Below are 22,579 nucleotides of genomic sequence, written 5' to 3' on the forward strand. Positions count from 1 at the left end.
AAACAAGGTATTACAGCAAACATTTGATTTCACTGTTCATGTTTTTACTCGTTTTCCTTATAAAAAAAAAAAAAAAAAAAAATCTTTTGTTCTCAAAATGAACGTAATCCTCTTTTCAGTTTCTGCGTTCATCCGGTAACCCCTAGACCCTTTTCTTATGTTTTAAATACAGAGCTAATTAGACTTTAAATCTATTAGTGTTTTCAGTGAACTGTGACTTTGCTGTGACTGAGCTGTTAACCCCCTGAGTGTTTTGCGGTTGATGACCTGGTTTGCTCGCTCCTTCCACTAAATGTTGCTGTGTCTCCATCAATCAGCCCAGTACCACTATCCTGGGAGTAAATGGGCAGAGTGAAATTAATGGAGTGGCTTATTTTCCGACCGGCACCAAACAATAGCAAGAATGCCTCTCACCAATAGCTGAAGCTGCACGGGCGCTGACATCATATCACTCCCACATCTCTCTCTTTATTTCAGCCCCACCCGCCCCTCCTTTCCATTAGCAAGTCGGTCCGTGTCCCTGTGTTATTTAAAGCCAGAGATCCTCCCTCTCACCGAGCCACTGTGTTGCATCTGTCTGCCTCACTGCTTGTGTGTCTGGGTGCGTGCGTGCGTGTGTGTGTGTGTGTGTGTGTGTGAATGTGTATGAGAGTGCGCTAAAAAAACCCAGGCAGCCAGTGGGAGAGCTAGAGAGCGAGGAGAGAGACACACGGGGGAAAGGCAAAAAGCATCTGAGAAGGCAGAAGGAACGGGAGTGTGAGACAGCTATGAAATTCATCCAAGCTATTTGCTTACTGCTTCTCTGTCCGGCTCTGAGCCTCAACACCAGGTAAGAGACGACCAGGGGGGAGAGCGTTTTCTTTTCTTTGGTCAGTTTCACCCTGATGGGGACTCTGGAACAAAAAACGGGGGTGTAGGTTCAAAGCATGTAACGGGCAATGTTAGATCACTAATCTGAAGGTTTGTTCAGTGCTGCCAAACGCTGATGCCTTAATTCACCCTGGCAGAGATCCTCTGTGTGCTCGGCGTGTTGTGAGAAAGAGAGACTTAAAAAGGAGGATGGAGGAGCTTATCTGTTGAACTGGGCTTTTATCTTCCTCAGTTCTGCGCAGGCTGAGAGACAGTTGTCCTCTTGTGGTGGTAATTCTCCGAACGCGACGCATCTTGAATAGTGGTGACTTTGCTGTTTGGGCACTTTTGCTGCCTGCCGGTCAGGGAGGGAGCAAGTTGAAGTCAGGGGAACTGAGAGAAAGGACAAGGCTACTTGTGTTGCAGTGTCTTGAAAAAGAGCAGGTGTGATTCTATCTGCGTGTGTGTGTGTGTGTGTGTGAGATATAAGCCTTTGGAAGAAGCTCAAGGAAGAGTGATGGGCGAGTAGAATGAATAAGAGAGAAATGTGTGGAGAGCGGGAGTTTTGATGATTAATTAAATCATTGATAAAATCATCCTTCTTCACTGCCTGTGCCCGACACCACTGCCTAATGAGAGCCGTGAGAGGAAATTCAGGGCTTTGACTATACCATGGAGACATCACAAGCAGGGAGGCATGCATTATAAAACTTGCCTTTCCCTTTTTCTGCTCGGTGCCCAAAAACATTTGGATTCTGTTTTCATCTGTGTTCTTGGTGAATTAGTTAAATGCAGTTGCAGAGGAATGTGCACAGGAAGAGCGACGGGTTTGGAATCACAAACAGACAAATACCCACATGTTTTTTTTTATTTATTTTTTTTATGGTGTGTTGCCAAACACATGAATGTCCAGGATGTGAAATATGTCTTTTTGCCTAAGGAGCTAGAACAGATAGAGATTTGCAGAGAAAGGAGTCAAGGTTATTGTCCTCTTCAAACATTTTGGTCAATGGCAGAGAGGTACACTGTTTATGACGATGTACGTATGACTTGTATAACAAAGGGCAGTATTGATGTAATCACCTCCAGCGTGTAGTCATCTGCACATTAGGCACTGACACGCCCTTTAACACACGTGTTAATAATTGCACAAATAAACCCTCAGGAAAAACTTTTGTTTTCACACCATCTAATTCTTTGATTGGGCATATTTAGAAATATTAAACCAATTTTAGGCTTATTAGATCCGTCTCTCAAGATTAATTTTTCAAACGGCGTGCGCCATCATCAGCCTTCAAGGTGATCTTTCAGGTGCTAATTGGAGGAGGAGGCATTACAGTGGTAATTTGGCCGGTCAGTGCAGATTGTATGGAACCTCTGGGGGGGAGGATGTCATGAAAGTAATTACCAGCAGAAAGTGACACAGATATAATCAGTGTCTCATTGGTTTGTTTCCAAATTCAACACTAACAACAAGAATATGCTCAGGAGGCGGGTTTCGTTAAAGTCAGAGGGGGTTTTTCCGGGCAAAGGTGAAACCTCAACTGTGACCTACTCCTTCTGATAAAGTGGAACTATACATGATGTGCAGGATCCACATCTGCAGTGACACATCTGCCGGTTCTGCCCACAGGAACCAGTGGATACAACCGGCCGATATTATCATGTTGTAGTATTTCCAATTACCAATGGGCTCTGGTTACAAGTTAGTGAAACAGGTATTTTTAGATCACTTCGACTGTTTCTCAAACTCGACCCAAACAAGATGGTTTTGTCTTCATGGTGCATAAGATAAAATCAGTTCCACAGGGTGAAAGCTGATCAGTCTCTTTCATAGATACTGCTCGGGGCAGTAATGTTATCGTTTTTATTACCTCCACCAATATTATATCTCTGTCTGTCTGGATGTATCTGACCTGAATACATGTTTATGTAGCACGGTGATGAAGTAGCTAATCAGCCTCAGGAAAGGTTGACCTTCTGGTTTAATGTATTTAAACACAATTTACTTAAAGGTTTGTCCCAAATAAAAACATGCAATCTCAACCTCACATCCAATCCCAGAATTTTCTTGAGCTTCTTCCTCAGAGTTTTGTCATTTCGTCATTAAAGTGATTCGTGTGGGGAAAAAGCTTGTAATTTGACCATGAGTTCAATTTCCTCTGTTTTTATTAGGAACAGACCATAGGGCCAAAAATTCTATCAACATAAAAATGTTCTCATCAGCCGATATTGATAATCATGATGATAAATGTCACAGTTTTATTTCTTTTAAGTTTAAACACAGATTTTTGCTCCCGAGTGAAGGTTAAACTCTTATTTATTGTTGTGCTTACACAATACATGGACATTACATCTATATATTTTGGAGTTTTGTTATGTTGCTATCGATGAAATTGACATTTTCATTGATATTGTTTTGTTGCCCAGTTCCTATTTCCATCTTTTAACCTTACTGTTTTCAAGATCAGCTCTAAACTATATACTCATTCTGCAGAAGGGATATATCACGAGCACTTGTGTTGGTGACAAGGTTTTACTCAGGACTCTTTAAATGTCCATGATTTAAATTTACAATTTTAAAATTTAACTTTTAAAGGACCGCCATGAGGCATCCACAAGGACAGCGAAAGGTTATTTTACACTTCTAAAGATTAGTCATCACTACAAGCAGCCATGGATGGATTAAATTAAAGGTCCTCACTGAAACAGGAAAAAAAAACCTGCTGATCCGTAACACCTGTCCGCTCCATCGCTGATCCACTTCTCCTGCAGAGGTTGACTTTAGTCGACTGTTATCCCCGTCAAATATGCAGAATTAGCTATGCTTTTAATAGTTGGAGGTAATTAGCTGGTGTATTATCATGCCATGCTGTCTTTTGATCTAGCACTGCCCTAGAGTGCTTCGACTGAGGCGGTAACAGTTGGCAAGAGATGCATTTAACATAAAGCTCCTGAAATTGGTTTTATAATTGCTAACATGGACAGATTTTGATAAAAGCAGTACATAATTTTCGATTTGCAGTCGTCTTTTGTTTTGATGTACCTCATTTCAACCTCAAATTCTTTCAGAGGTTGTTCGCCTTTAGTTTTTTTCTTCTTTTTTCTTTTCTGGTCATCAAAACCACGAGCAAGGCCAGAGAATGAAATAATACTGTGGGTGGATTTTTGCTTTGGGTGAAGGCGGCACTCGAAGCCTTCCTCGAGTTGATTGGGTCCTCGCAGCTCAGATTTTCTGTTGTTATCCTGGAGGTCAGGCCTCCAAACAAGGCTTATCATTTGTGACACTCTCATTTTTGCTTGTAATAGTGTAACGTTGAGGAGGCTGACTGTGAGGTGTACCTGCTGCAGCAAAATGAAATGTGACTGAAGCTGTCTCGTTTACATATTGCTCTGCCTCGCCGTGCGTGATTCACTATCATCACATCAGTGGTGCGCGAGGGAATCCATTCCATAAGTTACCTGCAACCTCCGAGTGGTTAACAAAAATTCACTGTTTTGAACAATCGTAGAATTCAATGTCTTATTATCTCTGTAAAATTTACCGTTCTGGTGCCAGCACCTGCTCCTGTGAGAGCTTGATTAAGATGGATTTGATTTTAATGAATTGAGTGTGTTACTCAGGCCACATAATGGTGCTGCAGGGCTATATGTCATTGCAGAAATCAATTGGTACTTAGGCAGAAGACAAGGCTGCATTGACACTGGTCCCGTGAGATATGACTGTCCACCTCTAGGTCAGGGTTGGGAGGGGACTTTTGCATTCGACTTGTTTTTTTTTAATTCATCTTTCCACGGATCAGACGTCTCCACCTTTAATTGCTTTCAGATATTCTCTTTTAAGGGATTTCTTGAAACATTCTTGATGTCTCTCACCTTTAGCGACTCCTCTCGGAGAGGGTGATATATTTATGAGTATTTTGGACGGCGTCTAAAAAAAAACAACAGAGAGCTGTGGATTATACACAGGGCGGAGACACTGCTGTATGTGTTAATGTTTCCCTGTGCATACAAACATATTCTAGATCAAATATATATTTTAAAAACCGTGTCACACTGGGTCAGAAAAGGACATGTAAAGGAAGATACAGGGACTAATGACTGAGTTAGGCAGGGATTATAATAAACGCTGCATGATTAGTTACCATGTGCGTTTCTCTTGTATGATTAGAATGTATATTCATTAGGCTGCCAGCAATCAAACCAAATCAACAATATCATCTTAATATGTGAGAAGCTAGCTTAGTATTTATTCATTTTCTTGTCATAGACACTGAACTCAAGGATGAAGCTGCATTTCGTTGTTCAACGGTTTGTTTTTGTCTCCTTGCCTGTAGCCGTATGAACGTCGGAAGGTGCTCAGCCTCTTTATATCAGTCCATCACTTCAGCAGATGCCGTCTGTGCTCAGTCTGTCACGTTTGCTGAGTTGTAAACATTCCTTAAGATGGTCTTTTACATCAATCAATATTTTTTTATATACGTCGCGATGAATAAATTCAATCAAGACATTCGACGGCCAGAGAGAGAGAGAGATGGAGGGAGAGAGAGAGATGGAGGGAGAGAGAGAGCGCCCCATGATATCTCACTTTCAGGCACTCACAGTCTGCATGTTGTTTTGCTTTTCAGTTTCAAAAAGCTGAGATGAAACTCGGAACACCCACCACGCTGGGTGGAGGGGTGAGAATTGAGTGGAGGTCAAGTGTGGAGCAGATGCAGAATTAGACCCAACTATTGACCGGGGAGAGATGCTCAATCTATACATTGATGGACTGTGAATGATTAGCAGGGATAAGGACTGAGGGGAAACAAGCCACCTCTTATATTTGGGATTGTTTAGCATTTAGATGATGAAAGGAGAACTGCTCTGAGCACACACCACTGATCCGTGTTTTCATTCGTCTTGATTGTTTCTGAGTGACATCGTCGTCATGGTCAAAATGAACTGGTGCTTAATTTCCGTCGAAGGACTGGAGTCTGGAATGTTTCATGTTTTATCTGACACCAGTAAACATTTATCTCCGGGGCGGTTCAAGGGGTGGGACCAAGGGACCACTGGCCCTAACTCAAATTTGATTGGCCCCTGAGGAGTCACTGTCCAATCAAAATATAATCAACGATGTGTGGCTTTGTTCAGTGGTGAACAAGGAATCACTTGAATGTGAACCTCACTGAATGAGGAAGTTGTTCATGCATGTTGGATAATTGCTGCTGATTTCGAATTATCGTGGCTCCATCTTTAATTCATGCGTTTAGCGGAGCAGCGGTTTCGGAGGGAAGCGGTCAAAGCGTCCTGATGGTGCACCTTACAAGACAGACATCTGTTCAATTACCATGCAAAGGCAAACCGCTGGGTGGCTTTTAATGCGTGGCAGCGATCTGTGTCACGACTCATGCAACATAAAATATTGGCATGTCCGGGAATTAGATGGAGACTAAAAATGATCTACCCTGGTTTTACTGCCATCGAATAACCTCTGATGCAGATAAGACTTTCAGTGGGCGGGTTTGTGTCCATAAGAAAAAAAAATGATATTTTCGTGCAGCCCTGTAACGTCCTCGGCTCAAATCAGAATGTGAATGATAATTGATATTCAAAGCACGTGGCGTAATGGTCACACCATGGCAACCACATTGGCCACATGACAGTAATGAAGTGGGCCACAATAAACAGGACCTTGGATGGCTCCTACAAATGGGAAAGTAATTAAAAGGACCACAATCAGCGGGGGGCGAAGAGTGGCCAGACGTTTTATATTCAAGGCCACATTTCAGGTACTGTGCTGTTGCTCTCGGAACACATTTGAAACCACAGCAGTGAAAGTGTGTGTCACGGGTTAACTTGTTATCGTGCTGCTTGGAACACAAAGTTTTTTCTCTGAATAGCAACAAGCTCTGATGCGGAAGGATTTGCTTTCAGTGTAAATGAGCATGTGTGGATGCACATGATTGAGGGAATCGTCGCCAATTTAAAGGTTTTACCAGACTAGTATTCTCATGAAGGATGAATCGCATGTGTTTTGGTGGCTTTGGTGTTTTGTAGGACCAATATAGAAAATAGTTATTCTATAATGTAAACAGGATATATACGGTGTAATCAGTGCTGCACATTGAACGATGTTGAGATTGTATAGATGATCTCTGATCTCTCTCTCTGCTTCCAGGAGACTATGTTTAAACTATCTTTGGATTTGATTTCCCTCCTCCTGGCCTGTGATTTGAGATGTGTGTTGTCACAGTCACTGTTGTGATTGGCAGGCGTTTGCTCAGCCCCTGTTAACATGATGTCTTCGTTCTCTCGTTAGTGTACAGATTTTTTTTTTTTTTTTTCTTACAGTGAAGTGCAAGATGTATGACTGTAATAAAGGAAAGCTGTGCACCGTTCCTCGTCTCAGTGGCACCACATAAAAAAAAAAAAGGTTTGTGTTTTTCACTGAATTGTTATCGAACAGCTATGAGTCAATTCCCTGTGAACCTGAAGGAGAATGCTTCAGTTGAATGCTGGGTAATGTGACCTTTTATCACGTTATAGCTTGAAGCATGGATCATTATGAGGTGCATATCATTTGTTTTCCTTTAAATGTGGTGTGGTCTGGTTATTTTTAGAAACTCCTCCACCTCTTCCTCGCTCGCGCCGCACTTTCTGACATTTCTTTTGTTTGCAAACAAAGCAGCATGGGCTCTCACGTTTTCCAGACCAGTTTCTGTCAAAGGCGGATGATGATGATGATGATGAATCAGTGTTTCCCACTGGTTGAGAATTTACTGGCGGTGGTGCTGTGGTGCATCGTGTGACCGATGCAGAGGCAGATAATGGTGCAGGTTACAGGGGGGAGAGTGTAACCCAGGTTATTTTCCCTTAAAAGCCTCACATGCAGACAGTAGATGCTGCCATTTACACGTAGTCCTTAAATGTCTCATGTGGAATATTACGTTTGGCGTCTTTTCTCAGAGAAGTCTTTTGTCCCTACTCATGTTTTTCAGTCATATAGTTAGTTTGAAAACAGTGAAAAAGGCAGTGGGGTTAAAACCGACTGATTTTATCCAGCCCTCATATGTTGCTGATGTATGCGGATGTCACTCATTAGATTTCAGTGTATATATCCAGGGACCAGAGGCATTATGTATTCAGGTTGTCGGTCCGTCATTGTGAACGTAATATCGCAAAAATTATTTGGGTAATATTCCTCAAATTTGGTAGAAACATTTACTTGGACTCAAACATGAACTGATTAGATTTTGGTGCCTGGAGGTCAAAGGTCAAGGTCACATTGACCTCATGTTACTGTGAATGTGTCATATTAGAACTGCCTGCAAAGACGTGGACTCACTGATAAATTGATCAGATTTAATGTGATATCTCAAGTCTGCTGGAGAGGATTTCTTCAACTTTTGATCGGCTGTCACTTGGACTCAAAGATAAAGTCATTATGTTGTCAAAGGTCACGGTGACCTTTTCTGTGAATCTGGAAAAAGAGTACGTAGAAATATATACACAGAAACTCCTCTGGTTGGCGGAGGCACACAACCGCTGTGCAGTAATTGTAGTTTATTCTTATTATTTGAAAAAGATATATAGGCTACCAGTTCTTCAGTTTAGACATTCATTTTAATGATGTGCTCTGAGCCCCAGAGACGAGTAACATCAGAATCACTTCACCCAATCGTAATTATGTACTGAGCTGTTAGGGCTGCAACCGGTGACGAACATTCTTCGGGTGAGGAAAAACTCGAAGCAGAGAATATTGAAGAGTATTCTGTTTGGATGATATTTAAAAGAAGTAATAATCACCATTTGGTTTGTTCTATGCTGTATTGTGTTTCCACGGGGTCTAAATATAAGAATTTTAAATTCAGTAAAGAAAAACTGATCTAAATGTTTTGTCAGTATAACAAAATGAAAGACACAACAGATCAACCTGACACTGTAAAACAGGCTTTCTGCACATATTGCATTTGAAGCCTTGAGTAAATATAAACTGACGAGCAGATGTATTCATTATGACATTTTCTCTGCAACATACAGTACAAATCCTCTGGGAAATCATTAATTAAAACATCTACAGTGCAGCAGTAGGTTTAAATATCACGTGTAAATGTCATTCAGATGAAGGGAGCTGAAACATTTATCTAACATTTGAATGATTGTCTCTTTTCCTTGCCTCCCGGCTGCCATTTCTTTCTTTATTTTACCTTTATTCGAGTTCATGTGATATATGAGCTGCCCTTCACACATCACGTCTTCTATTGAACAGCTCCACTGAAGCTCGGTGCCTGCAGACCTTCTCTAGACATGTGGAGGGTATTTGTTCATCTTGCTCCCATCCACATTTCATCAACCTCTCTCTTGCGATTCAGCTCCAAGTCATCAACTCTTTTTCTAATCATTAAGCTGCCACCAGAAATCTGTCCGTTCCCCGTTTTCATTCTTTTCTTCAATTTAATGGCCCATAATTGGTTCAGTATGGAATGAGCCTAAGTGCTCAGTTTCTTCACCGCTCCCAAACTTTCAAGAGACATGACAAAATGTGGAGGTGTTGGTTTGAGCGTAAACAAAAGATGGAGATCATTAATAATACAGGTCTACACGAAATGCTTAGATTATTTAAGAAAATGTGTCTGCGCTCCGTCTGTGTTGTTATCTGTTGCGACTGCTTTGTGTTCTTAAAGTTGTCTTTAATTGCCGCTCTTTCAAGAATTTTACCATCATTCACTTAATTACGTGCTCTGATTGATCCACGTTTTGAAAGCCACAGCAGCAGTCCTTCTGCCATAATTCATGAATTTCTTCATTTCTTTTTCTTGCCGAGCAATAATCACCTGAGTGTCATGGAGATTATTTTATGTTTAATACTTCCAGATTAGGATTAGCGTATATATATATATAGTTAAGGAGGAATTTAAGCATAAAGACATTAGACAGTTATTTGTTGCTAACAGCAAAATTTACCTGAACAAAGGGAGAAGTGACATGAAATCTATTGTCCAAGTGTTCGGCAAATACAAGGAGCACCTGTATTTGCACCTGTTTCTGAATTCAGGGTCACAGTCATACAAGAATTATATTTTTTAAGGAGGTGGAAATAACACCTACGCCTCAACCGTGTCCTCGCTTTCAGAAATACGATGCAAAAATACTCCTTTTGTGTCCAGTAGCATCCTGTTCCCACATCGTTAAATGATGTATCATCCTCTGTTCTCTCAGCCTTTACCTTTATAGACTTGGCCCGATCACAAGAAACATCCATCCATGGCGTAATGTACAGTAAACGTCAATCCAGGTGAAACAGATTGCATATCTCTTCTCTATTTGCTCTCTCTATCTTTTCTCTTTTCTTGATGAGTAAGTCTCGGAACATTTTCCGCCTTGTTCCCTTTGAATGATATCATTCGATTAGTCATGTGGTTAGGGATTTGGGTTAGTGGTTAGGGTTTGAACGGTGAAAATGTAATCTCAATATCATCACACACAAAAAAAAGTCTTATTAAACCAGTATAGAATATGATGAATTTCTATTTTTCAGCACAAATTGAAAAGTCCAAAAACAGATCTTATGTTGTGCACATACAAACACAGGATGCAGATAAATACAAACCATTCACCGGAGATGACACGTGTGCCAGCGCTGCGTGAAGCGCTCATAAATAGCATCATTAGTAAGCCTGTGCTAAATAATAAATATGAATCACACAGATGTGTCAAACGTTCATAAATGACTAATTTGAGTAAAATCTATGAAATTAAAATTAATTCTCAAATTCTGTCGCATGGTTCTGCTAAAAAAAATAACACAGGGGAAGTTGAAGATTGTACGATGGAGGGATTTACTTCTCGGTCAGTTCTGTGATCGATCAGTTGTTATGATAAACTGGGCCACAAACCATTTCTACCGACCTGCCAATCCCAAGAAGAACAGAACCTCCTCCTCGTGTCAAGGTGCCGAGGTGCAGGGACGTCGTTTTCTTACAGCATCAGGGAAAGCCATGTGCCCATCCCCCTGGGGGAATTATTGCTGAGCAGACAGTTTCAAGTGTGATCTCTCAGATCAGTCGGTGCTGGGTGCAGTTTGCTTCCTGAACTGTTGTCGGCCATTTGAGGCTGTTTTTGGGACAGTTGTCCTCACGGGTTTGTTGAAGCTGTCGCTGAGGTAAATCTAAAATTAATTAGCTGTGGTACTTCAGACCAAGTGTAAGCCTTCATGGAGGTACCACGTTGTTGAGTAATTAAAGTGTGATCATTGTTGACAGCAGAAATTGGACGAGTGTCGGACTTTGCCAAAGCTGTCAATGGTCCTCAGTGTAATTCAACAAAACACTTGACCACTTGAGCTCGTTCCTCTGATATACCGATGACCTACCCTGGAAACCGAACCAATCAGAGAGCTCACGTTTCTCCGCTCTCGCAGATGGGCCCCTCCCCATTCTCGCTGATTTCCGTTTGTCCTGGGACGAGCGGGTTTGATATGATGACTGACAGGGAAGCGCCGCTGAGGCGTTTCCATTAATAACCAAGATGGCTGCTGCCGATGTGGAGAGGTCTGTTAAAACGCTTGATTTGAATTTAATTAAATCGGCTGACAGTATTAAACAAATTGCACATTTTTCCCCAAAACTGTGTTTCTTTACAATTTGTTGCTCTGTTTGGTTGTAAGTCTATTCAGTTGTGTCCGAGCACATTTTGGGTGTACGACAGCTGAAATCAGCCCTTGAAAATAAAAGATGAGCTGAGGTTCCAGTCTGATTCAATGAATGTGGATTGTTCTGGTGATGCCGGGCTTCAGACATCACAGTTTGCCGTATGATGTATTTTAGCAGATGTCAGAAAATGTGTCTGACAGAGATGTACCATCGATAGTCAAGGACAAACAAAAGACACGTGGAAGAGCTGGGATTGATTTCCACAGAAATCACGCAGACTTGCCAAACTAGTGCTGTTTTTCATTTCCTGTCTTTTATTAACCCCTTCGTATTTGCTCTGTGCTCTCTGCTGGGTATACTGTACATCACAGCCCACCTCCCGTGTACCATTTCTCTAGAAACATAATACCTGCTTCTTTTGGTGAAGGCTACATAAATCTGAATCCTTTATCAGCTGCCAGCACACCTCCTCCAAGACGCCCTGGCGGTTTCTGTTATTTTTATCTAATCATTTCCTGAGCATATTCTGGTGTCAGGATCCATCTTGGCTGACAAGTGCTGGTTACATTTGAGTCCCCTATCGCCCTGTTTTCCCAGTGTTTTGCCATGACACCTGACTGATAAGTGTGTTGCTCAGTGTGTGTGTGAAGAAGGGAAGGATTTCAGCAGTGGCATGCGGCATTTAGCACAAAGGAGCCGTTGAGCGGTGCCCTCGGTGGCAGTTTATCTCCCACATGTTTTTGTTTTATTCTTTGATTGAGGATTTTATGCCCGCAGACCTGCAGCACTTGATGGTACGTTTGAGACACTTGCACAAGAAGAATGGTGTCTCGACGAAATGTGTCAGAGTTTGTTGCCATATGAATTGTATGAATCCATGGCCACTGTCAGATTGAGGTTAGGGCATTGTTTTCTACATTTGTGCACATTTTTGTTTATTGCTCATTTATAGTTTTACATTAGCGATGTGCCATTTTTAATAGATCGGCCGGTCTCCAAACAGATTGAAAAAGACACTTGTGTGCAAGTCATATTTCCTAATGATGATACCAGAAACGATGCCGTCGGCATGATGCTCCAGGATTAAGGGGCTATTGTCACTTGCCAATCAATTTTTAGTGTTAGGTTTGCTATTGGGGAACAAATTGAAACTCACTCATGCGGTTCACCCTCTTGCTGATTTCTTATTTTCTTCTAATTTCTTTTTTTTTTTTTTTGTCCAAGACAATCGAAAACAACCGGATGGCAAAGATGAAGTTCAGGTTACAAAATATGGCATTTCATCTTTTTATGTTAGGTTGCACATGCTGGTGGGCACAAAGAGGTCAGAGAGAGGGTGTTATGTTGCTGAAGTCCACCACTCCCATTTGCCTGTCTGTCAGATGTCTTGCTTGGCTGAGCTCCACACAGAGATGGTGTTGACAAAATGACAGGTGGAGGGCACACTCCAGTGAATGTCCATTTGGCTGCAAAGCACCGTTTTCTCAGGAGTGCTTAACTCTCACACACCAAAGCAGAGAAAAGGGGAAGCTGTATTTTATTAAAGGCAAGTCCCAAAGACTTCGGTGTTTTTGGACCACGTAGAAAAAACAACATGCGCTGCAGAGTCACTGCACGTCAAATGTGCCGTCACCAAACCAATTACATCCCAGCGGCTGCAATTAGCCAGCTACCTGACGCGGCGGTGATGGTGCGTGTCTCTGCACAGATTCGATGTTGTGCGTTCACACGGATCCTGTGTACTCAGTTTGTGTTTGCTCGCCTTGCTTACTGTCCCGACTTGACTTCTGGGATTAGGGATGCATTCGGATGTGCCTCTAATCTGATAATCTGTCTAATAGGGGCACAGATACACTGGAGCCCTTTAATGTACAAACACAGATCAAGTCGGGGACTGTGGAGGTTGTCGGGGACATTTAGAGCCCCATGTGTAAGCTAGACATCAGAATTCACAGAGTATTTCTGAACTGCATAAACCATCTGGTGTTTCTTTCACAAAACTCACCTCAGATGTTGAGTAAGTTATACCAAACAACCTCCTTGCTGTGTTTAGCAAATTAGCATTTGATGACAGGTGTTTGGATTAACTCTGATTTAATGAGCTTTATGAAAGTCCCTGGAGGATGAATGTGGGGTTTTGGGATTACCTACTTCCAGGATACTGTTAAAGACAGGCAAATGGAAAATGGCTGCTCCAAATCCATTAAAATATGTCCATGTCCTCGTGCACACACCTCAACAGGAACACAACGTGACACCAGCTTCTCCTGATGTGCAACACAAACAGATGCTTCTGTTGTGGAATCTCAACATTCATGGGAATCTTTGTGCAGCAAAATGTTGAATTCCTTTGACTGTGTTTTTGTGAAATCTTCGTCATGATGGGATTCTTTATCTCGATAGGACGCTTAGTTGGAAATGCAAACACAAGGTCGTTTACAAGACATCAGTCTCCAGGGAAGCCTTGATGTTGTGACTGTTGTTTTGGAAGCTGATTCAATCACAGTGGGGCATTAAAGAATTTAAGTTTGTCATTATATTTCACGGACCTACTGTTTTTATTAATATTAATGAATGCATTAAAAATGTTGATGCTTTTTCTCTGTGGCATTGTTGCAGTGATAGTTAAACTCAGCTAGCAAGCTCTCGTCGAGACAACAATGCAACGTGCTTTTTGTTTAAAGTCTTCACACAAAATCCACAAAAATAGTGTTTAAAATTAAAAAACACCTCAAATATACGTATCGAAAAAACAGAGTTTCCTCTCGGAATATTTGGCTCCACTGTGGTCAAGCTAGACTGAAAAACGCCCTGTGACCAAACACATAATGCATTTTGTAAATTTACACTCTATAAAGTCCTTAAAGCATGCAATAATATTTGCTGCTCATAATCTTTTATAATCTACAGAGTTGAAATTTGTAAGATGCTTCAACAATCAAGTGAAAACACTGTGCTGTTAGATGTGAGAGAAACTACGGTGTACACATGATTCCATTAATTAAAGAAAGAAAATGTCAAAGAGTACAATATGTTTTTTTTCAGCACGAAACAAATGAAATGATTTGAAATTGTACAAAAACAAAAGGTGCTCTCCATGTGATCCCATTCAAAGTGTGAGAGAGAACGTCCACGGATGGTGTCAAGCTGGAAACCTGGCAGGTTTAAGAAGACGGGAACAATAGGCACCCGTGGGAGTTTTAAAAAAAAAAAAATGCCTCCGCTCAACACAGCCTTGTCAATCTTGTCCTTATCAGTCTCCGTCCAGACAAAGCGTCTGAGGTGCCACCCTGCGACTCAGTGGGAGAAACTCGGCGTGTGCCCGTCTGTCCTTGGATTCGAGAGCAGTATTTAAGGGTCAGGTGTTGAAATCTGCACAACATCAAGATGCCCTTGATAGAAAGAAGAGGAACGATACTTCAAACCATCCAAAGTGTTTGAGATCCAGTTGGACATTTTCAGTGTTTACTAGACGGGAAACCAAAGACGTGCAGGGAGTTAAGTTGACAGTTTTTTTTTTCTCTGAGTCCATTGTCATTGAACACAGTTTCTTTCTCAGCCTCTCAGTATTTAGCAGAGACTCTAGAGCACATTGGTGTGTTTCCTGTCTCTGACTGTTCGTCCCAGGAGTCTCTCAGAGAGTGTGAAATATGTTATACAACTTACACTGCCTTAGCATTAATGCAACACCCCCACCCCCAAACCTGGGTTGACAACAGGTCTCTCTGAATATAGTGCCTGGCTGCATAGCGAGCAGAATCCCATTACTTAAATGGATAGGACTAATAATAAAATATTACTTCCAACCTGAACCGGATTAAGAATGATCTTGTGCTCTCGGGAATTAGTTGAGCTGCCTTTTTCCACATGAACATGTTTTATATACAAAGTGTATATGGTGCTTTTAAACAAGTTTATTTAGCTGCTGTGGCTTTGTGTGCATGGATTGGGAGGATAATAAATGCATAGGGGACAAACAAGGAGGTGGGGGGGTGGAAAGGCAGGGCTCTTTAAATAGTCTGTTTATGCGCTAACTGCTGCTGCACCTCACTGTATCGCTGAATTAATGCCAAGTACACACACACACACACACAAAGGGGGGGTCAGCAAGAGAAAGATATGAATAGAAAAGACAAGCAGTGTGCAGACTTCACGCCACAGAAAATGCAGATGAAAGAAAAAGGGTGAGAGTCTCTGAATCAGCAGCCACAGGATTCCAGTCCACTTAGACTGATTGGTGTCTCTGCGTTTAATTGCCGCATCTTGAGGTTGATGCTTTGGCAGAAATATTTTTTTGGGGGGGGTTTCTATAAAATTTTGCAAAGTGTGTCCAGCGGTGGGATCATCGCTTTACCACACTGCCCCAATGCCATAGATACATGGTGTATGTCCGATACCTACATGATATATAATATGTCTGCGTGTTCGAGGCTTCTCCGGACATATTTCAGTTTATATTTTGAAGATGTAAAACCTTTTTCTTTTCAAAATCAGTCCATATATCTGTCATAGCTGTACCTTCTTATTGTCTGTACTGGCATCGCTCTCCTGTCGGGCTCTATTACACAACAATCAATTTCTTCATTTCTCACAGGAAACGGTACAAGAAAAAAAACAATATTCTAACTGTGCAACAAATTGCACGTTTTTCAAAGTACTCCCATTTAAAGGTGTTTTGAAAAGCACCGCATCTTTTGTGAACAAATGTTCCAAGCACATTTCATACCTTTTATAACAAACATTTCTTTAATATTTTATATCCTGTGTGGTATTTTCATATTTGTTGGTGCGTTGCTCTGTTTTTTTGACAAGTTCCTATTTATTTTAAGTGTCTCTCAGTGAAATAGCACAAAACCAATGCATGTGTCAGTACATGTGCATCCTCATGTGACACAAAAAACAGAGGTATGAACTGAAGCGTGGATTGGGAGAAACGTTACAGCCCTACTCTTCATCAATGGCAGATAAAGTAAATTAAAGTGAGCTTGGTATGAATATAAATCTGTCGCTGTAGTGAATGTCTCACGCTCCAAACTCTTGTATAATCTACAGTAGAACTGCTGCAGTAATAATAATAATAATACGTTTCAAAGTTCACCAGCTCCCAGTGGAAATACAGCATGTTGTATCGGTGCTGGGAACTTTATTTTGACAGGTAAAGGTGTGTTTGCACTGCAGAATCTTAACCGAGGTTGAAAACTGCAGAGACGCATGTTTGACATTCCAGTCACAGCCTTCCGGTGGGCCAACCGTTGAGATGGAGCGATACCTCCACAAACAGTAATTGGGGTTGAAGAGTGACCACCTCAATGTTTGGATTAGCAGGTTTTAACCTATGAGTGGCACTCTATGATCGTACGCAGGTCAAGAACCCTCCAACTGAAATAAAGAAACTGTCAAAATGTACCTCCACTCATTCTTTATATTCATTTTTTAAATCAAATGTCGCGGCTTGTTGTTTTCCACACATTGTGTGCAGCCTAACGTCAGATCAAGTGGTGCTGGTGTGGAACATTTACGAGAAATATTCTCAGGGCAGGAGCAAAAGATTTACTATGACGTCTGTTTTCCAAAACAAAAGGCAAATGTAACATGGATTTCTATTGATTTTGACCAAATTTATTGAGAGAAGCTAAATTTATTCTGCAGTTTTGCACTGTTGCTGAATGCTAAATCAAAACCTCGGCTAGTTTTTTTTGGTAATCAAAGTGTTTGAATTAATTATTGATGCAATGAATAATGGAATGAAAGTGAGGACAAATTTCAAATTAAATTTCAAATTAAAGAGCAAGATTTGTGCTCCATATTTAAAAAAAGAAAACATTAAGAGACACAGTTTCTTAAAGAAAGTCTCTTGGCATGGATACAGACTACATGGTGGATATGTGGTGTATGTATAAATTACCTATTTCCTATACTATACTTCCCACAAAGTTTAATAATTTCCACACAATCCATTTAAATGATAGTAGACTCACTATTAGCATCTGTACATATTCCTATATCACTAATCCCAGCAATTGTTAGCATTGTTAGTCACTATTGGAACTGTAAGAGTTAAAGAGATCAAATCCCTCTCATTTATGAGTGAGAGGAAGTAATGTGCTGCAAACTATTTTACAAAGCTGGTATTTATCATTGTGTTATTATTATTATTATTATTATTATTATGAACTCAGAGAGTCAGGCAATCAGTGATCCAGTTTTGGGGAAATACAGAGGATGAGAGCTGAGCCCCTGAAGGATGAAATATATTTAAAACAGGAGAAGGAAATAAGTGAAAGAACAGGGTGAGTTCCGTCTGTCGATGATTATTCTTTCAGAAAGGAAAGCAGTGTCGAAAGCAGCTGAAATAAAAGAGCACAGCGCTTGAGAGAGAAGACGGAGAACGTAGCGGATCTTTGGAGGGTTTCGGGAAGGTGGAGAAACAGGGAGGGCGTTTGGACAGAGCGACCAAGAGGGGGCGCTAGTGCTGCAAAGTACTATAGCAGTCTTAGACTACAGAGTATGCACGTTTTGCATATTTCTTCTTAAATAACTAAATGCCATAAAATTCACTAATTTCAAACACAAAAAGTCAGATTCTCTCTGAGGAAGCTGCAGGTGCCTCGGGTCTCTGACGCCCTCGTCTCCCGGGCACAATGCCACTAATTGCGGTTTCCCATTATCGAGATGAGACGTCTTACAGGTCTGCTCTCCCCGTGACACTCAGTGGGTGATCTGCCACATACCTCTCAGCGTTGACCTTTTTTTTATAGGTCAATTTCTTTTTAATTTCCTCTTTTAATAAAGGCTCTGACTCAGAAATGGCAGCATAACATATGAAACATCTAGCGGCTCTAGAAATACTTTCAGAAACAATTACGTAAGACATAAATACATGTATTAATGTTTGACTGAATATTCATAAAGAATTTCTTATTGATGGAGAAGGTGATAAAGATGAATAAAAAGAAACGTATCAATATATCGTAATATATTATTCACAAAGCTTTCGTTTTATGTAGAAGGCTGATTTTGTAAACTTTTTGTTCAATGATTACTTCTGGTTCATTATACAATATTCTGCAAAATCAGCAAAACCAATAGTGCCCCATATGACCGTAACAAAATCTATTTAAAACGAGCAAATCAACCAATTGTGCAAAAAAAAAAAGCTGATTTACTGATTAACTCTCTCCTAGAAAGGCAGCAGTTACTTTATCAGTGTTTATAATGTTGTAAAGTCACACTGTCGTCACCGTTAAGTCATTGTATACAAATAAAAGTGAAGGTCTTTTTACTTTATTGTTGCATTAGCCTACAAATCCACTCTTCCACCATCGGTGCATTCACAGGCCAGTAAAAAGCAACTGTCTGGGTTCTCGCCTCGACGCACATAAAGTGCTCTCAGGGTTGGTGGCTTGGACAAAAGAAGTGAATACCGCGCTGTATACCGTCAAACATCTGGATGCATAGATGGTGTCGTAGAAATCCAACAGATAGAATATGGCATTTTATGTGATGGTATGTTCAGAGGAGGGTGTTGAGGGTAATGATCAAGGATGTAATTATTGGCAGCATTTTTCGTTCTTCTTTCGAGAAAATAAAATAAAATAAAATTGAGGTATGACATGCAAGAAAATAACCATTAAGCTCTGATTGAGACAAGCAAGTGTGAATTCTAACCATAGACAGACAGTGTGTCTCACCTGCTCCCACCGTTCAAAATCAAAATCAACACGCTTTGGCTTCACTTGTCAGGAGCCGTCACGTCGTCCATCTTTATATACAGTCCATGATTGTGACGTGGACAATTCAAAGGTCACTCTTCTTGATTTCCCTGTGAAAGGTCCCCACAGGAGATGATATGATTCATCGCCGGTAGCGTTGCGTCGTCGCCTGGGGTCGGCCGCACTGAAGATCGTGCACGCTTTCTGAGTTATGGCTTCTTTGTCTCGTAACACACACGAGGCAGATAGTGGCAGCAGCTGGGTGACAACATAATGTATCAGACGTAACGGGCGCTTGCAGTAATGCGGCGGCCGTAATGGGTGACAGTATCCAGCGTTAGTGAATTGAAATGTTCAGGCGAAGGACACATGCTGCAGTCTGTCATCTTCCGTCATCTCCAGCCAGAGTACAGTAGTTATCAGACTCTACTAAAGTCTGTTATTGAATTGCTGTTATTAAATCTTCATTGGGGCATGAACAGCTCGTTGCATGTAAGACGGGTGTATTGAAGTTCAGTGAAGAATCCAATGTGCTCTGTATGAGACATGGATTCGCTTCTAATTGAATTTTTATGGGAGTCACGTGAGCAGGAGCGTTGACTGTTCACAGCCTCATGGTAAGACCTCATCCATTAAAGCTGTTCAAAAATCTAATTTGACCAGATCTTTAAAACCAGATATTAGAATAGACAATCACTGAGATGGCAGCTCATCAGTTTCACCGCAAAGTGCTTATGAGCAACTAGAGAGGGGAGAAAGTATCACGGATAATAAATTAAAACATCAGAGAAGAAAATAGAAAAACTGCACTGAAATGATGGTGTCGTTATTGTCCAGGCAGGTCCCTAAATCAACAATTAAAACATCCCCCAAAATCAAGACATGTGCGCTCCTTCCAGGGACGTGGAAGCATTTTTCTTTAGCCAGTTTCCTGCCCACCAGGGTCCGAAGTCTTCTGAGGATAACAGGGACGACACGACGGTGCCTGGCACTGCCAGTAAAAATGGAATAATATGGAAACACAGCAGCCAACACTCTGGTCTGATGAGTATTTACCTCCAGGGGGTTTGCTCATCCCTTCCGTTTTATCTCAGCAAGCACATATGGTGCCCTGTTGCAGGCGGCTCCAACAGGAACGTCTGTTTTCCAGAGGATGCCTGCAGTTTATTCATACGTTTTTTTTTTGTGCACTTGTTGTATGGCTATGTGGTGTCAGACAAAAGAGCCCCTCTGACAGTGTAAGGCAGATGTTCTTTGCTGCTGCACTGGTTGAGGTGTGTAACCCTGTGATATTGTCTCAGTCACAGTGAACATAGATGCATATTTCTATTAGCTCGGACTGCTGCCTCCTTCTTTGTCCTTCAAATGGGAAGAACTCCTGTTGAGTGCATGTGAGCCGCACCACTTCATTCACTTAACGCTTTTACACAGACATCTGATGTGACAGCCAGTCCTCAGGGGGGCATTGATTGCAGTGACCCCTAAGGGACTGCAGGCTACATATTTACGTTGCAGTAGACAGCTGTCCGTTTGCATAATATAATGGAAGAGACCATCGAGACAGACACTGGCTGAGAGAAGTGGCTACGTCATCACCTCCATCGGTTCAAACTAAATTAAATTCACTTTGAATAAGTTCATCATCTCGACCTCGTGGTCGTCTGATGATTGAAACCTGCCCTCGATCTGTTGTATTTACATAATGAGATTTCTAATGTCAAAAGCTTGTCAAAGACGCCTGTTCCAAAATGTCAGAGGTGAAGGGTGAACGTGTCCAAATGAAGGAAAGAATGCAGTGTCTCGTAATTGTTGCCACGTTAAAGATTGCAAATAAATAGAGGATGTCTTTGAAAGCATAAGTTTTGGCAGATAGAGCGAATGAAATACATGTAAATAGCTAAATGAAATAAGGTAAATTAAGGGAGCATCTCTATAACAGATTCCTGCAAAATGATAATGAGTGAATACTGCTTATCTTGCTGACTCAGTTCCTGTGAAATAAATTTAAAGTGACATTTCAGCAGATGGAAAGAAGACGTGATTCTAATCTCAGTAGAGAACAACGCTTCAATTTTGGGAGACGAATGCCCCCCCATATTGGTATGGCTCCATTATGGTGTGGCATTTATAATAAATCTGCTTCCCCTCAGCACTTCAAAATGCCTCAGGGCCGAAGAAAGGTCACGCACAAGCTGAGCAAATCATATATGTTGGAAAGGACAGCCCTCAGATTTCTTAATTGCTGTAATTTTACATGTATTAATGGTACTGTTTGAATTCAATACTTAACTTACTGAAGTATTTGATATTTAAGAACTGGTGCTTTCATTCGTCCATCTTGGTCTATTGTTTAACACCCACCTCTCACTGCACGCACAGAGACACACACACACAGACAGCTAAAATGATTTTCCCCAAATGAGTTAATGTTGAATGTCAGCGCTCCTGCTGAGCAGTGACAACTTAAACACTGTCTTGTTGCAACGAAGCGACGAAGCAGATTTCCCACTGAGTTTACACATTTCACTTAAGGATGTCGTACAAATATTCCTGCACCCTCTCGTTCCTAGAAAGATTCAGAGGTGGGGCACGAAGGATTCTGATGTATTTGGTGGTGAATCAGTGGTTTGTGCACTAAGGAGGTGAGAATAAATATCTGCTTCGTGCGGGGAAAAGGAAAACATTGTTGTACTGAGGGATTGTTGTTAGTGCGAGTGGGAATGCTGAACCTGCAGGTGTAGATTTGTCAGATTGGGACAGGCCCCGAAAAAGGAGAAACAAAAACGGTTTCATTAGGTTCATCACTTCAGGTCCTCTGCAGACAATTACTGGGGAAAGCTGCCCTGACTCTCAGTGAAAAACAACCAGCTCCCAAAACCTTTTAATACCCTGTCACCTGCTGCCTGTGGCCCATCAGGGAGGATCTCTGAGTGAGTGCCACTTTGACTCAGGTGGCTTCTCTCCTCACCTGGAGCTGAAGAGTTCTCAGTAAATATCAAATCTAATTCACCCTCTCCAGCTGCATAATCAAAACATGCAGGTTGTTGCATTTCCTGACACCTCAAAAACACAACCTGTAACGTCTGTAGCCCGGCCAGCACTGTCATCGCGATGTTCGACATTCATGTAATTCATATCTAGAAGTTTATCTTGCACGTCCCAGAACAAGACCAGGTGAAGACATGTCCCTCTCTCCCTGGAGGAGATTAACCAATCACAGCAAGTTTCACGAGTTTTATTGTCACATGCTCGAGAAAAGACATCATTGCTGTTGATGTCTCAGGTTCAACTCAAGTTTATAGAACAGTACGATAAATAATTCACAGTAGGTGGCAATGGTTTAACTGAATTTTTAATATAGTTGTGGTGTACTATACTATA

General features: G+C 41.3%; 1 protein-coding gene across 2 annotated transcripts in view; it reads left to right on the plus strand.

The window, feature by feature from the left end:
- Positions 1–530: 530 nt before the first annotated feature.
- luzp2 (leucine zipper protein 2) overlaps positions 531–22,579 on the plus strand; it is a 130,817-nt gene continuing 108,768 nt past the window's right edge. The window contains exon 1 of one of the 2 annotated variants that reach the window (XM_069527049.1): positions 531–829. In XM_069527049.1, the coding sequence (XP_069383150.1) occupies positions 768–829 (62 nt within the window). In that variant the 5' untranslated portion in view covers positions 531–767. The remainder of the gene's footprint in view (positions 830–22,579) is intronic. The other variant, XM_020099395.2, reaches the window with a different exon arrangement.

The sequence above is a fragment of the Paralichthys olivaceus genome, chromosome 1, assembly GCF_024713975.1.
Source record: "Paralichthys olivaceus isolate ysfri-2021 chromosome 1, ASM2471397v2, whole genome shotgun sequence".
NCBI lineage: Eukaryota > Metazoa > Chordata > Actinopteri > Pleuronectiformes > Paralichthyidae > Paralichthys > Paralichthys olivaceus.